The sequence below is a fragment of the Schistocerca serialis genome, chromosome 2 (genome assembly GCF_023864345.2).
Source record: "Schistocerca serialis cubense isolate TAMUIC-IGC-003099 chromosome 2, iqSchSeri2.2, whole genome shotgun sequence".
NCBI lineage: Eukaryota > Metazoa > Arthropoda > Insecta > Orthoptera > Acrididae > Schistocerca > Schistocerca serialis.
Window position 1 is genome coordinate 726,310,068 of NC_064639.1, and position 17,296 is coordinate 726,327,363.

General features: G+C 43.1%; 1 protein-coding gene across 1 annotated transcript in view; it reads right to left on the reverse strand.

Moving 5' to 3' along the window:
• The window catches only part of LOC126456369 (esterase E4-like), a 210,112-nt gene that overhangs the window by 15,309 nt on the left and 177,507 nt on the right, over positions 1–17,296 (reverse strand). The window contains exon 12 of the mRNA XM_050092123.1: positions 3,537–3,666. Within this exon, the coding sequence (XP_049948080.1) occupies positions 3,537–3,666 (130 nt within the window). The remainder of the gene's footprint in view (positions 1–3,536; positions 3,667–17,296) is intronic.

Below are 17,296 nucleotides of genomic sequence, written 5' to 3' on the forward strand. Positions count from 1 at the left end.
TGTGCAGAGCACACACTAAGTGAGACCGACCACGTAATAAAATTTGCCGACACTGAAGTTCTGGCTGTAGAGAAGCACTACCACACCAGCTTGTTCAGAGAAGCTGTAGAGATACAAAAACACCCGAATAGCTTCAAGAAGAAAGAGGAAAGCCTTAAGGTAAGCGGATCCTGGCTTCCCGTACTGCAGGGAACGACCGTCGCAGGTAGCAAGAGGAGAAGCGCACCGGAAATGACTGCGGAGAAGCCCTCGGTCGTTGGCGCGCCAGGTACTTATAGTCTGCGGCCGAGAGCTCGGCTCCAGTTCACCACCGGAAATGGAGGGTGAGGCTTTGACAATGCAAGCCACTCGTGCTGGCGAAACATCAGTAAAATCATCAGATGAACGTCGGCCAAAGAACCCGAGACAGAAGCCAATAGACCTGATCATGGTGCAAAATGGCTCTGAGCACTATGGGACTTAACATCTATGGTCATCAGTCCCCTAGAGCTTAAAACTACTTAACCCTAACTACCCTAAGGACATCACAGAACACCCAGTCATCACGAGGCAGAGAAAATCCCTGACCCTGCCGGGAATCGAACCCGGGAACCCGGGCGCGGGAAGCGAGAACGCTACCACACGACCACGAGCTGCGGACGATCATGCTGCAAACCGACTTCGTGTGACTGCCACCACAGGCTGACTGGCTGGTGTGGCCGAGCGGTTCTAGGCGCTTCAGTCTGGAACCGCGCGACCGCTACGGTCGCAGGTTCGAATCCTGCCTTGGGCATGGTTGTGTGTGATGTCCTTAGGTTAGTTAGGTTTAAGTAGTTCTATGTTCTAGGGGACTGATGACCTCAGATGTTAAGTTCCATAGTGCTCAGAGCCATTTGAACCATTTGAACCACAGGCGGCGAGCGTACAGAGACTTCCTCTACAGTAGCGCGTGACACTGGCAGCATACGAACAGCAAATATTTCTCGAAACATTTGCATAACTGACGTTCTGCTTTTCCGCACAACACTTTGAGCAATATTCACACTCACTGAAAGGTGGTCGTAGCAACTGATTTTGACATTTATAGTCTTGCTGAGGATGCCAGCAAAGAACGGTGTGCGTCTTTTTTTGCATAGTGGCTGATGTCGCGGCCAGAGGTCGGCAATCAGTGCACAGCCCTTCGCACATGCATCGCCGTGTAGGCAGCATGGTGAGGCATGCCGAAAAACAGCTGCAGCTCTTCCCGTACCCACCGTTGCAATAAAAGTGGCCGGGTGGAAGAGGGAACTGCATTACGTCATGGTCTTCTCGCACAGTCGCCTCGGCAGCCCGTCGGACATGTAAAAAACTAAGTGGGCTTGCGTCCACACCCCCAACAGGAAATCAAAACACACGTAGTATGTAACACTCCTATATTCCCTGTAACTGTTGCAAATACAAAATGCCGAAAGAAAGCACGTTTCGTTGTTCATTACGTATCTTGTACGTATGTATATGTACAGGGTGACACAGAAAAACGAGAACATTTCCACAATCCAATAAAACTACAAGTGATGAAGGAAAGAAATAGCATTAATAGTAATTGAAACCTTTCAACTTCGCCATTTACAAAACACTGATGGCATTTGTCATTTTTTTAAAAAAGTAAGTCCTTTAGATGGCGTCCTCCTGTAGGAATACATTTGTGAAATCTGCTGTTGAGATTCCTCATTGACCGCTGCAACCTCTCAGCTGCGATACGCGAATTGCATCCCGAATTATCTTTTTTAACTGATCCAGGGTTCTTGGTCGAGTCGTGTAGACTGTTTTCTTGAGGTAGCTCCACAAGAAAAAATCAAAAACCGATAAATCTGGTGTGAACTAGGGGGCCAGGGAATGTTGCCGAATCGTGAGATCACATGGCTGCCAAACAATTCTCGCACATATGCCATTGACTGCCGTGCAGTGTATGATATCGCTCCGTCCTTTTGAAACGAGGCTTCTTGAACGGTTGGAAAGTTGTACAATGCAGATGTAACGAAAGTTCGTGACATCTCCATGTAACAACCAGCATTGACAGTTATTGTTTTTCCCTGTTCATTTGCGAAAAAATGCGATCTGATAATCCCATGTGATGAAACGCCACACTGTACTGTCACTTTACTAGCGTGTAAAGGGCGCTCATGAACGTCGTTAGGATTTGTGTTTGCCCAGTAATGGTAGTTTTATTTATTCACATAACCTGTGAGATGAAAATGGGGCTCATCTGACACCCACAGTTTGTTTAGAAATTCATCGTCATTGTTTATTTTTGTTATCATTTGTTGACAGAATCCTAATCGTAACCGGTAATCGTAATCCTTCGATTGTTGCACCATCTGTAGTTAGTAAATCAAGATCAAAAATTCTGCGAACACTCGCCCGGGACATTCTAACCACTGCTTCTTGCTTACGAATTGAATGCCGTGGACTCCGTAACACAGACTCGCATACAACACCAATGTTCACTGTAGAACGCACACTTCTTGGTCGTCCTGTTGGTTTCTTCTTGAGGGCAGATCCACTCTCTTCACACCTATTAATCCAGCATTTTATCGTGTGTTTCGACGGAACGGTATCATGACGTCATAAATTATAAAAACGTCGAAACTCCCTCTGCTCCGCTACCAAACTATCATTGTTTTTATAAAACATTTTTATGGTTAACACACGCTGTTGTCCGTTCTACTGATCCATGACTGCTGAAATGGCGGACTGTTTACTCGCTAACTGTCGCCAACCCGCAGTGCTGCCACCTGCCCATGGCTGCCACTACTTATTTCAAACATTCCCATTATTCTGTGTCACCCTGTATGTGTGTATGCGTGTATGTCACACACTGAAGTTTGATACTTATGACACGAATAAATAAATCTGCCCACCTTCCATTTGGTCGATGCCTCAGTCTTTTCTTACCTCCTAGAACCTTGCAAAGTACGTCTTTAGTTTATAATCCGTCACCTGATTATTTGTTCAGCTAATATCCATATCGTTTTTTTTCAGTTTTGTTGGACGATTCTTCCTAGTACAAGCAACTTTAGTCGGAATTGGTTCTAAAATTCCCTTTCTGGACATTTCGCAAACTTACATCAGTCCCACCTTGTTTCACAAGCCGCTATAGGAATTGTAAGGGATGAGACACTAAGCTGGAAAATATTGTTACTGCATTAAATTGCGTCGAGCTACTGCATAACGTATTTTCTTTTTATACTTTTATTTTACATAGCTACTTTGGGCCTAATCTAAAAGTATTTTTGTTTCAAAATTCATATGTAGATCAGAAGTCGATGAGTAACATCATAGGAATAACATCCCCGTTTGCAAGTTAGCGTGTACGAATGGGGAGACTCTTTGACGACAGACTTATGAACTTACTTACGAGTAGTGAATTGGATAAGACGTGTTAGTAACGTTACAAACAAATTAAAGGAAACGGAGTATAGGACGAGAGAAAGTGGCAATTAACCTGTTAGCTTTTATCTATATCCTATGTGAAAAAACGAATCTTCACAGTCAGTTCAGCGGTATACCGTACGTACCCAGTCTTTGCGAAATCTGTCAGCATCGACAGCCAGACGTCGTTTATCGCCTCCTCAGAATCTGGATCTGATTCTCGGTCATCTTCCGGAGAGTACAGGATGGCGTGTGCGTCTTCACCGTGCATGGCACCTGTTTTCATTATTACTCTTATTATTATTATTTCTAAAACATATTACAAAACTATAAATTGCGTAATACTATTGGGCAAATAAACAAAATTTACAAAAAAGAGATCGACTTAAAGGAAATCCAAATTCTTAACAAGAAGTAGCTTTTCCGTCAGCTTAAAGAAGACCACCCACTGTACTGACTTGGCAGAAATTTTGCAGACAGGTTGGTGTGGGTCTTGCAGCTCAACAGTGACACTTCTCCGTTGATGGTCCCTAGTGCGTCAGGTACTTCCTGCACTGTCAGCCTGTCCAATCCTTGCCATGTCCTTCAAAGTGATCTAGGTGGCAGAGTGGCAAAACACTTCTTGACTTACATTCGGAAGGACGACAAATCAAATTCCTATGCAGTTATCCAGATTCATGTTTTTCATTGTTTCCATAAGTAGGTTGAGGCAACTGCCGTGAAAGACAGTCTCAAAAAAATGGCTCTGAGCACTATGGGACTTAACATCTATGGTCATCAGTCCCCTAGAACTTAGAACTACGTAAACCTAATTAACCTAAGGACATCACACAACACCCAGCCATCACGAGGCAGAGAAAATCCCTGACCCCGCCGGGAATCGAACCCGGGAACCCGGGCGTGGGAAGCGAGAACGCTACCGCACGACCACGAGATGCGGGCAAAGACAGTCTCATTTTTCTCTTCGGCTGTATTAATTATATTTGTTCACAACTAGTTTCAGCCTTCTAGGCCATTCTGAGGCGATTTTTTGGTTTTACAGTAATAAACATTTTCTTACGTATTGAAATGTCAGCGTCTCAATACTTGTGTTTTCTACGCGTTTTGGTTCACAAATGCTGTCTTGTTGGTTTGGCCGCTTGCCACTTACAAACGCGATATAAGCATGGGATAATAATTTCTAATGTTTTACTCCGTCCGAAGAGGCCTTGCAAATTCCAACGCTGCTGATCGTCCGCCGTGTCATCCTCAGACGAATGGCTTTACTGGATGCGGATATGGAGGGTCATGTGGTCAGCACACCGCTCTCACAGCCGTTGTCAGATTTCGTAGCGGGAGCCGCAACTTCTCAGTCAAGTGGCTCCTCAACTGGCCGCAAAAGGGCTGAATGCATCCCGGTTAGCAACAGCACTCCGCAGATGGGGACTGACGTCCATCGAAGTGCTAACCAGGTATGACCGTGCTCAACTTCAATGATCTGATGGGAACCAGTTTTACCACTGTGGCAACACCTTTGACAATTTCAAATACTGTGACTGTATTTTGTCTGTTCAGCTGAGTAAAGTTAAGAAGTAAGAAATGAAATAGCATGGAAAATAAAATAAATTAAAAATAAATAGTAAACACAAATTTCAAGACGCTGACAATTTAATACGTAAGGCATAGTTTTCTGTTGCAGAACCACAAAATCACTTGAGAATGGACTAGAAGGTTGAAACCAGTTGCGAACAAATGAAATTAATACAGATAAAGTGGAAACTGACACCGTCTCTTAATAAATTCATTGCTGTGGTACCCGAAATGAAAAAAAAAAAAATGCCATGAAGGTTCGATTGAAAAGTACACGGCTGATTTTCTTCATTCATCCGAGGTTGTACACTAACCTTCCTTATTTTACAGCCCAATACAACAAGATGATCTAACAGAAATTGAAAGCTTTGCACCAGGAGCACCTTGACCAACACTAACAAACTGATTCTCCACTAATCATATTGGGGTCGAAGCTCTTTTTTGTTCGGTTTGCTTTAACAATACATATGTTTTTGGTTGGGGTCCGCCTTTAGCAAAACACAATTTTGTTTTTTGTCCCAAACAAGTTTCACTGCAATTGCACATCATCAGTGGGCTTTAATTTTTATGGCTGTTAAACATAAAGAATGTTCTTTACTGTTTGTATACTTGTAAACATTGGTTTTTAAATCGTAACTACAGATTTTCTAAGAAACATAAAATTTTGTATTCTAGCTTTTCCTGATGTGTTATGTTTTTAGAGCGACTGATTTCTTTCACAGTTTATCATCTACAACCACATGCGACTTATTGTTGACAAAATTATTTAAGCAAAAATTACAATATGGCTGAAATTAATTAATTCTATGTGTGTGTGTGTGTGTGTGTGTGTGTGTGTGTGTGTGTGTGTATTTACGTTATGTTTCACTTAAGTTTTCTATTTTCCTCATCTTCATCACCGTGTTATTGAGTTGCCACTGTCACTGTTTCACAACTGTAATAACAAGATGGCGGACAGTGGAACAGTTGAAGGTGTAAAAACAAGATAGCTGACAGAACAGTTGAAGGTGTTCCTGGTAGTTGTTCTGAATCTTTCAGAGGTGTCTGTGCCTTTTGTGTGCGTGTGTGTGTATGTATGTGTGTGTGTGTGTGTGTGTGTGTGTGTGTGTGTGTGTGTGCGTAAGGGACAGAGAGAGAGAGAGAGAGAGAGAGAGAGAGAGAGAGAGAGAGAGGGTAGAGAGGGAGAGAGAGAGAGTAGGTTTGAGGATTTTTCATTATTATTGTTATTTCATAAACACAAATCAAAAAAAAGTTTTGAATCATCTCGGTTCGAAGAGTTCTGGAACCAGTACAGAGAATTGGAATAGATATCAACATAAACATCATTTCCGTCCTTTTGATTGCTTATGAAAACCACACATTGAATGTTGTACCACCATACAGCGAGACCTTCCGAGGTGGTGGTCAAGATTATGCGCACCAGTACCTCTCATACCCAGTAGCACGTCCTCTTACATTGATGCATGCCTGTATTCATCGTGGAATATTGTCCACAAGTTCATCAGGTCACTGTTGGTCCAGATTGTCCCTCTCGTCAATAGCGATTAGGCGTAGTTCCCCCAGAGTGGTTGGTATTGCAGTTATATGTGTTTGTATTTAATTAAGTGGCAGACAAAAGTTGGCAGCTCTTCTGCTCTAGAGTCTTTGGAGAGACAAGTACTAGAAACTAGGTCTTTGACGGTGTGTGTCTTTGTGTGGCTGTACAATGTGAAATAAACGTAATGTTCAGTGAAGTAGACAGACTCTTTTTAAACCTAAAACAAGTAAAAGTAACAGGTTATGGGCCCAGTTTCGCTTAAGTGTCGTAAGTGAATTAAAGAATCGAAACAGAGACGAAAAGTTAACAAAATACGATAACGAGTGCTTGAGAGTGAAAACCGTTGTTGTAAAACCTTTTGCTGAACCGTGTTAGTGCAAGTAAGCACCAAAAACGAGAGTTTTTACGCCCAGTAGAAAATACAGTAGTCAGTTTGAGGTTAGATTGTCGTCAACTGAGTTTTGAGTGGAGCACAGCCAGCTGAGATTTGAGGTCAGAAACATCGACAGATGAGTTTTATGTTTTAAGATTTGTTTTCAGTAAGTAACTTTCGGCCATATAGGTCTATTGTATTTTGAAGCAAAGATTCAGCAGAAATGGATATGTCAAAAAATATAAAACCACTTAACGGACAGATGGACTGGCTACTTGGAAACGAAAAATAAGAGACTTGGTGGATTACCATGAAGGTGCATTGGATGTTACTGACATGAGGCTAGTTAAGCCCAAGCCACTGGAAGACCGCGCAGCAGATGCACAAGCAAAGAAACACAAGGAACAGTTCGATTTGTATCGAAAGGCAAATAGTTATGCAAAGTGTATGATAACTAGCGCCATCAGTGATGAAGTATATCAGAAGGTAATGGACAAGGAAACAGGAGGTGATATGTGGGACGCCTTAAAGCAGCAGTTTGAAGCTTCATCCAAGGATCAGTTGTTCAAAATCTGCACAGACTTTTTCTCCTTCTGCTGGATACCAGGTGATAATGTTTCTACCCACATTGCAAAATTGAAGAGTTTGTGGAATGAGTTAAACAATGGACTCAAAGCTAAAAACGAAAGTGTTTTACCAGACCTTATGTTAGTGTGCAAAACGTTGCATATTCTGCCAAGTGAATTTGAAACTTTTCAATCAAGTTGGATGTTGTTAACACAGGACAAAGAAAGAACATTTGACAAGTTAACAGTGCAGTTATGTATGTTTGAAAGGAGTTTCTAGAAGAATCCAAACAGTGACAAAACACCAAAGGAAGCATTAATGGTGAACGTAAGTAAACAAAAACCAGATGGCAAAGGCAAGTTCATCAAGAATGACCTAAGAAAGGGTGACATTTGCAATTATTGTAAGCGTAAGGACCACTGAGTAAAGGACTGCAAAAAGTGGATTTCTGATGGAAGACCAAATAAAAATCAAAACAGAAGTCAAGAGAGTTGTGCTGCTGCTAGTGCTGTGCTAATGTCTGTCTGTGAAGAGGCCTATACAGTTGAGGTAGATTCAGCATCGTGGTGGGTTGATAATGGAGCTACAAGGCATGTAACAAACTGTTCACAGTATCTTACAGACTTTCTAAAATTTGACACTCCATGTGGTGTAAAGGCAGCCGGAAGAGATTTCTAATGGCAGTGGGAAAAGGCAATATTCAGTTGTCATCTCTGAATGATGGTTTGTTCCACAATTATCTAGAAATTTGTTTTCAGTGTTATCTGCACAGGCCCGGAATCCTAATAGTGAATTTAAGCCATCAACAAGAGAGTGTAGGCTTAAAATTGATGACAAGGTAGTGCTGCGTGGAACCTGTAAGCCCTTTGGTACCTTGTACAAGGCAGACATTCAACCAAATTTGTCCAAAGAAATTGCTGAAGTAAATGCCATTGAAGAAACTTCATTATTGCAGCTATATCATGAGAGGTGGGGACATCAGGATAAACACCATGTCAGAGGAATGTTAGAAAGGGAATTAGGCATAAATGTTCCCTTGGAGAAGTCACTTTGTGAGCCAAGCATTTATGGCAAAGCACATCGCTTACCATTTGGTCACAGAGAGAAGTCAACCTGCCCAGGTGAACTAATGTCAGCTGATGTCTGTGGACCCTTCAATGAATCTTTTCAGAAGAAGAGATATATGTTGTGTTCAAAGACAGCTACACAAAATTTCGGTATTGCTTCCTCGTAAGGCAAAAGTCTGAAGTTAAAGATGCATTTAAATATATTCTTCAACATTCAAAGATGCTGGGTCATACAGTCAAAGAGCTGCTGAGTGACAAGGTGGAGAATTCGACAGTAAGGAAGATAAGGACATACTGCAAGCAGAAGGCGTTACTCAGAGAATGACAGCACCCTACACACCGCAACAAAATGTGGAAGTGAGCGGGACATGCGAATTATAGTTGAAATGGCAAGAACCTTCAAGTATTCAAATAAAGAAGCTAATTTCCCATCAGCCATATGGGCAGAATTGGTTGGAGCATCAGCGTGCTTTTTGAATCGAACTGCAAAATCATCTGTGGAAGGAATTAGTCCATTTGAGTTGTGGTTTGGCAAGAAGCCAAGAATAAAACATTTATTACAATGAAATGAACACCCTAAGCTGCTTACAGGCGTTGACATACGTCAACGGGGACAGATTTTCATTAAAATATGTCCCTGTTGACGTATGTCAACGCCTGTAAGCAGCTTAGGGTGTTCATTTAATTGTAATTTCATTCTAACGAGCAGCATGATCATCGATGGTATCTGTTCTTTCGGACATGTCCGAAAGAACAGATACCATCTTAGTACAAAACATTTATGTATAATAGGCTCTACATGCTATGCCCACATTCAAGTTGAAAGAAGATTGAAAGTGGATAAGAAAGCTGTCAAGGGTTATTTCGTGGGGTATGATGGGGATGAGCGTTACAAAATGGTTCAAATGGCTCTGAGCACTATGGGACTCAACTTCTGAGGTCATTAGTCCCCTAGAACTTAGAACTAGTTAAACCTAACTAACCTAAGGACAACACACACATCCATGCCCGAGGCAGGATTCGAACCTGCGACCGTAGCGGTCTCGCGGTTCCAGACTGCAGCGCCTAGAACCGCACGGCCACTTCGGCCGGCTGAGCGTTACAGAATTTGGGTAAAAGAAGAAAACAAAGTCAGTCTCAGCACAGATGTAATCTTCCATGAAAAGCCTGCAAGTTGTGAAGAACAAGTCAAATTACCATTGCAGGATCTTGAGCAAAGTAATCAGGGAAAGTATGCAGCTGAAGAAAAATATGAGGTAAACTCCAACAAGGAGACTGAAGAGGGCAGTGCTGATACCAGAGAAGAGGAAATCTTTATCTAGCCTCATCGACAACTGCGAAATTGTTCAGCATTAATGAAACCTTCGTGGCTAAATGACTTTGTAATGTTCACTGAAGAGATGCTTAATGAAACAAATGAAGAACCAGAATCATATGAAGAAGCTGTAAATAGTACACAAAATGTTTACTGGAAGCACGCTTATGAAAAATGAAATTAAGTCACTACAAGAGAATGAGACATGGGAACTTACTACTCTACCAAAAGGAGCAAGAGCTATACCATGTAAGTGGCTTTTTCGTGTAAAGACTAATCCTGATGGAAGTGTTGAGAAATATAAAGCAAGACTTGTCATCAAGGGATTTAATCAACGCTACGGTGTAGACTACAGTGAGACCTTCAGTCCAGTAGCTAAGTTAAGCACAATTCGTTCAATACAGTTTGATGTGTCTACAGCATACTTGTATGGAGAACTAGAAGAAATAATATTCATGCAACAGCCAAAAGGGTATAATGATGGCACAGAGAGAGTTTGCAAATTAAGGCGAAGTTTGTATGGACTTAAGCAAGCCCCAAGATGTTGGAGTAAACGGTTTGGAGCATTTCACATATCAGCAGGTTTCAAGGCAAGTGATGCAGATCCTTGTTTACATATCAGAGAAGAAGGTGGCAAGAAACTGTTAGTTGCTCTTTATGTAGACGATGGGTTAGTTATGGCAAGTGGTCAGCTGGATGCCAGAAAGTTTGTTGATGAGTTGAAGGCGGAATTTAAGATCACTGTGAAACCAGCATCATATTTCCTTCGACTTGAGATAAAACGCTTTGATGATGACGCAATTAAGATATGTCAACAAGCCTATGCAAAGAAGATTCTGGAGCGTTTCAGTTTTCAAGAGTGCAAACCTGACTCAACACCAATTATAAAGGAACCAGATACATTACAGGTAGAAGGAAAGAATGCAAAGAAGTGTAACTTTCCCTATCGGCAAGCAGTTGGAGCACTGATGTACCTGATGCTTGGAACGAGACCTGACCTGGCTTATAGTGTGAGCTTCCTGTCTCGAACTCTTGACACGGCATCAACAGAAGATGTAGTGCGACTAAAGCGAGACTCCGGTATGTAGCAGGTAAATGTGACCTAGGCATAATCTATCGTCCAAATTTGTGCAGTGGCATATTAGATTGCTACAGCGATGCAGACTTTGGAGGGTGCAACAAAACTGGACGGTCAACATCTGGTGTACTTATGCAGGTGGAGGTATCTCCTGGCTCAGCCAAAGACAGGCAGTGACTGCAACATCTACAACAGAAGCAGACCTGGCAGCTGCAACAGAAGCTGTGAAGGAGATAATCTATCTGAGTAGACTTTTTAGAGGAATGAGAAAGCTGAGTGAAGTTTCAGTTCTTAAGGTTGACAATCAGGTAACAGTGAAACTCGCACAAAAACCCGAGTTCCATCGTCGCACTAAGCATATAAAAATAAAGTATTTCTTCGTCCGAGGAAAGGTATTGGAAGAAGAGTTAGGCATTCAACATATTTCAACTGAGGACCAGTTAGCAGATATACTGACGAAGCCGCTGGCAAAACCAAGACTGTTAGATTTATGTAATAAGATGGTTCTTTCATGTTGATGTGTTCCATTTTTTTCTTAATTAAATAAGGGAATGTATTACAGTTATATGTGTTTGTATTTAATTAAGTGGCAGACAAAAGTTGGCAGCACTTCTGCTCTAGAGTCTTTGGAGAGACAAGTACTAGAAACTAGGTCTTTGACGGTGTGTGTCTTTGTGTGGCTGTTCGATGTGAAATAAACGTAATGTTCAGTGAAGTAGACAGATTCGTTTTAACCTAAAACAAGTAAAAGTAACAGTTGGTGGGTCACGTCGTCCATAAACAGCCCTCTTCATTCTATCCCACACATAATCATCTTGATGTTGAAGCTCTTTTGTCTGCGTTTGCTTTAACAATAACATATGTTTTGAGTGCGGTCCGCCTTAAGCAAAACACAGTTTTGTTTTTTGTCCCAGACATGTTTTACTGCAGTTGCAGCATCATCAGTGTTTTTTTTTATTATTATGGCTTTTAAACACAAGGAATGTTCTTTACTGTTTAAATAAATATAAATATTAGTTTCTAAATCGTAATTACAGGTTTTTGAAGAGCACATAAAATTGTGTATTCATATCTTCTTACGACATGGTGTGGTTTTCCTGCTGTATTACGTTTTTTGAGTGACTTTTTCTTTACAGTTTGTCTCCTGCAACCATATGCAACTTACCGTAGACAAAACATTTACGCAAGAATTACGACTTCTAAACTGTTATGGCTATGCCTGTGATTAATAATTCATGTGAAAGGGGTGTGTGAGTTTGTGTGTGTATCTATTTGCATTATGTTTCACTTGCAGTTTCTTTTTTCGTGATCTTCTTCATTGTGATTCTGTGTACTGAGCTGTCACTGTCACTGTTTACGAGCTGTAATAACAAGGTGGCAGACAGTGGAACAGTAGAAGGTGTGAAAACAAGATGGGAGACAGTGGAACAGTGGAAGATGTCATAGGCGGTTATTTTGAATTTCTCAGAGAAATTCAACACACACACACACACACACACACACACACACACACACACACACACATATGTTATACACATATGTTATCCCAGGCATGTTTGGTAGGGTTCATGTCTGAAGAACACGCTGGCTACTCTAGTCGAGCGATGTCGTTATCCTGAAGGAAGTCATTAACAAGATGCGCACGTTGGGGGTGTAAATTGTCGTCCATGAAAACGAATTCCTTGCCAATATGCTGCCCATATGGTTACACTATCGGTCGGAAGATGGCATTCACGTGTCGTACAACTGTTACGGCGTCATGGCCACCAGCGGCGTACGTCGGCCCCACATAACGCCACCCCAAAATAGTAGGGAACCTCCACCATGGTGCAGTCGCTGGTCAGTGTGTCTAAGGCGTTCAGCCTGACTGGGTTGCCTCCAAACATGTCTCCGACGATTGGCTGAAAGCATATGAGACACTCATCGATGAAGAGAACGTGATGCCAATCCTGAGCGGTTCATTCGGTATGTTGTAGGGCCCATCTGTACCGCGGTGCATGATGTCGTGGTTGCAAAGATGGACTTCGTCATGGACGTCGGGAGTGAAGTTGCGCATCATACAGCCTATTTCGTACAGTTAGAATCGTAACACGACGTCTTGTGGCTGCACTAAAAGCATTATTCAACATGGTGGCGTTGGTGTCAGGGTTCCTCCGATCCCTAATCCGTAGGTAGCGGTCATCCACTGCAGCAGTAGCCCTTGGGCGGATTGAGCGAGGCATGTTATCGACAGTTCCTGTCTCTCTGTACCTTCTCCATGTCCGAACAACATCGATTTGGTCACTTCGAGACCCCTGGACACTTCCCTTGTTGATAGCCCTTTCTGGTACAAAGTAACAATGCGGACACGATCGAACCGCGGTATTGACCGTCTAGGCATGGTTGAACTACGGACAACACGAGCTGTGTATCTCCTTCCTGGTGGAATGACTAAAACTGATCGGCTGTCGGACCCCTTTCGCCTAATAGGCGCTGCTCATGCATGGTTGTTTACATCTTTGGGCGGGTTTAATGACATCTCTGAACAGTCAGAGGGACTGTGTCTGTGATACAGTATCCAAAGTCAAAGTCTATCTTCAGGTGTTCTGGGAACGGGGGTGATGCAAAACTTTTTTTGATGTGTGTGCGTGTGCGTGTGCATGTGTTTGTGTGTATGTATGTCTGTGAGAAGTGGGGGGTGGAGGCTGGATAGATTGGTGGTATAATTTGAGGGCAGAGAACAGAGATCCATTGCAGAGAGCTGTTTGTTCATTTATTACTTGTTTTCCTTCAACTATAGCTTTTTGTATTTGATAGTTTTCTGCAATCCTTAGTTTTTTGAGGGGGACTGTTGCTGCGTTTGGGGATTTTCAAGTAAGTATTGATGTCTGTTGGCTTATGTTTCTTGTCCATAAGGTGTTCAGTAAATGTGGAATGACAGCTGTTACAGGCACGTGGTCCATTTTCACCTACAACAACAAAGCAGCCCACGAAATAGGCAACATACTCAAGAACCAAGGGCTAAAAATAGCCTACAGGACAGACAACTCAACACAGAGGAAACTAAGAACAACCAATACAAGCACAGACAAACACAACTTATCTGGTATTCACCAACTAACACGTCAGACTGCAAATCAGTTTATATAGGACAGACAAGCAGAAACTTTAATACCGGATACTCAGAACACAGAAGAGCATTACTTTTATGTTTCTTCGAAAATCTGGAATTACGATTCAAAATCTAACATTTACATGTATACAAAGAGTAAAGAACATTCTTTTGTTTAACAGCCATAAAATAAAAGCACACTGATGATGCTGCAACTGCAGTGAAACATGTTTGGGACAAAAAACTAAATTGTGTTTTGCTAAAGGCGGACCCCATCCAAAAACACCTGATGATCCAGTATTTCCATGGCTTGGCATATGTATGCTGAGGTGGAGACTGTAACACAAAGTGCCCATAGGACATCCACATGCAACTTATCGACACCTTTCGGACTTTAAGAAAGGCCGAAATATTAGCATAAGAGACAGGAGAGCCTTATACCGACAGACCGCACTGTCAGTTGCGTGTAGTGAAATCACAACAGCACCAATAGCGAGGAGACGGACTCACGACACCAGTGTGGCAAGAAAGGTAGGCACGGGCCCTTAGAAAGGGACTGTACCACGAGACAGTCCTAGCATTATTCGACGTGTCTGAAGAAGGGGCGGATCAGAAAGATGTAAAGTGGATCTTGCATTGCTATGCGTCATTTACCGCCGACACCATACTACAGACAACAGGATGTGAAGTTAGAGTTAACTGGGACATGGACTGGCATTCTGTGGTGACGCGTTGAGTCACGAGTCTCGCCTTAGTTTCTGGTGGTCAGATTGAAGCCAGATTGTCCGCAGATGTTACTGTAAAAGGTCACAAGGACGCAGCGAGTCTGTAGATCCATAACTCTTCAACTCTTGCAATCATGGCGAGAGGATAAGCTGCATTTGATTTGGCAATTTTTGAAGCAAATCTGTGTGTGCGCCTGTGTTATATTTAGTGATGAGTTTCGTTTAACTCACTTCTAGTAAATAATTCCTTTGACGTATAGCTCTCATTCTGCTTCAGGACTTAGAATGTTAAAAACAGTTAACTTCGTGTGGGATAGAGGTCTGGGAACTAAAGGCTCATATATGGTCCTGTCAGATTGACCACCTCCTATGTTCGACGTCAATGTGCAATAATCACTCACAGACTACAGATGGAAGCAGTAGCAGTGGATCGTATACACTACTGGCCATTAAAATTGCTACACCACGAAGATCACGTGCTACAGACGCGAAATTTAACCAGTAGGAAGAAGATGGTGTGATATGAAAATGATTAGCTTTTCAGAGCATTCACACAAGATTGGCGCCAGTGGCGACACCTACAACGTGCTGACATGAGGAAAGTTTCTAACTGATTTCTCAAACACAAACAACAGTTGACCGGCGTTGCCTGGTGAAACGTTGTTGTGATGCCTCGTGTAAGGAGGAGAAATGCGTAGCATCACGTTTCCGACTTTGATAAAGGTCGGATTGTAGCCTATCGCGATTGCGGTTTATCGTATCGCGACATTGTTGCTCGCGTTGGTCGAGATCCAATGACTGTTAGCAGAATATTAAATCGGTGGGTTCAAGAGAGTAACACGGAACGCCGTGCTGGATGCCAACGGCCTCGTATCACTAGCAATCGAGATGACAGGCATCTTATCCGCATGGCTGTAACGGATCGTGCAGCCACGTCTCGATCCCTAAGTCAACATGTGGGGACGTTCGCAAGACCACAACCATCTGCACGAACAGTTCGACGACGTTTGTAGCAGCATGGACTATCAGCTCGGAGACCATGGCTGCGGTGACCCTTGACGCTACATCACAGACAGGAGCGCCTACGATGGTGTACTGAACGACGAACCTGGGTGCACGAATGGCAAAACGTCATTTTTTCGGATGAATCCAGGTTCTGTTTACAGCATCCTGATGGTCGCATCCGTGTTTGGTGACATCGCCGTGAACGCACATTGGAAGCGTGTATTCGTCATCGCCCTACTGGCGTATCACCTGGCGTGATGATATGGGGTGGCATTGGTTACACGTCTCGATCACTTCGTGTTCGCATTGACGGCACTTTGTACAGTGGGCGTTACATTTCAGTTGTGTAGCGTCCCGTGACTCTACCGTTCATTCGATCCCTGCGAAACCCTACATTTCAGCAGGATAATGCACGACCGCATGTTGCAGGTCCTGTACGGGCCTTTCTGGATACAGAAAATGTTCGACTGGTGCCCTGGCCACTACATTCTGTAGATCTCTCACCAACTGAAAACGTCTGGTCAATGGTGGCCGAGCAACTAGTTCGTCACAATACGCCAGTCACTACTCTTGGTGAACTGTGGTATCGTGTTGAAGCTGCATGAGCAGCTGTACCTGTACACGCCTTCCAAGCTCTGTTTGACTCAATGCCCAGGCGTATCAAGGCCGTTATTACGGCCAGAGGTGGTTGTTCTGGGTGCTAATTTCTCAGGATCTATGCACCCACATTGCGTGAAACTGTAATCACATGTTAGTTCTAGTATAATATATTTGTCCAATGAATACCCGCTTATCATCTGCATTTCTTCTTGGTGTAGCAATTTTAATGGCCTGTAGTGTTTAAAATGTGTCAGGGAAACAGTGCAATCGTTTTCGTAATGCCGAAACGGAACGATTTATCTAAAGTCCAAAAGGGCATGATTATTGGCTTTCAGACCACGGGTGGAAGCATTTCTGAAACGGCTAATTTCGTAAATTGTTCACTTGTTGCAATGGTAAAGTATGTTGTGAATGGCAAAATGGCGCTATCCAAAACTGGCGCCAAGGAACCTGTGCTGTATCGCGGGCCATGTATGACAGGGGCGAACGACGGCTGCGGAGATGTGTTCGGGCGAACAGATGTGCAACTGTTGAGCAAGTGATCGCCTAGATGAACCAAGGGGCTACCAACAGTGTCGCCTCAACGTCTGTGCAGCGAACTTCGCTGTGTGTGGGCCTTCGCAGCAGGCGCCTGATTCTTGCACCCGTGCGGACTGCTGTTTATCGTCGATGAAAGCTGGAATTCGCGCAACAGTACTGCAGCTGGAAGTCCACCGATTGGCATCAGGTGGCATTGGCAGATGAATCGTGATTTATGCTCCACGGAACACATGGCGTGTACAGCAAAAACAGAAACAAAAAATGGTTCAAATGGCTCTGAGCATTGTGGGACTTCTGAGGTCATCAGTCACCTAGAACTTAGAACTAATTAAACCTAACTAACCGAAGGATATCACACACATCCATGCGCGAGGCAGGATTGGAACCTGCGACCGTAGCGGTCGCGCGGTTCCAGACTGTAGCGCCTAGAACAGCTCGG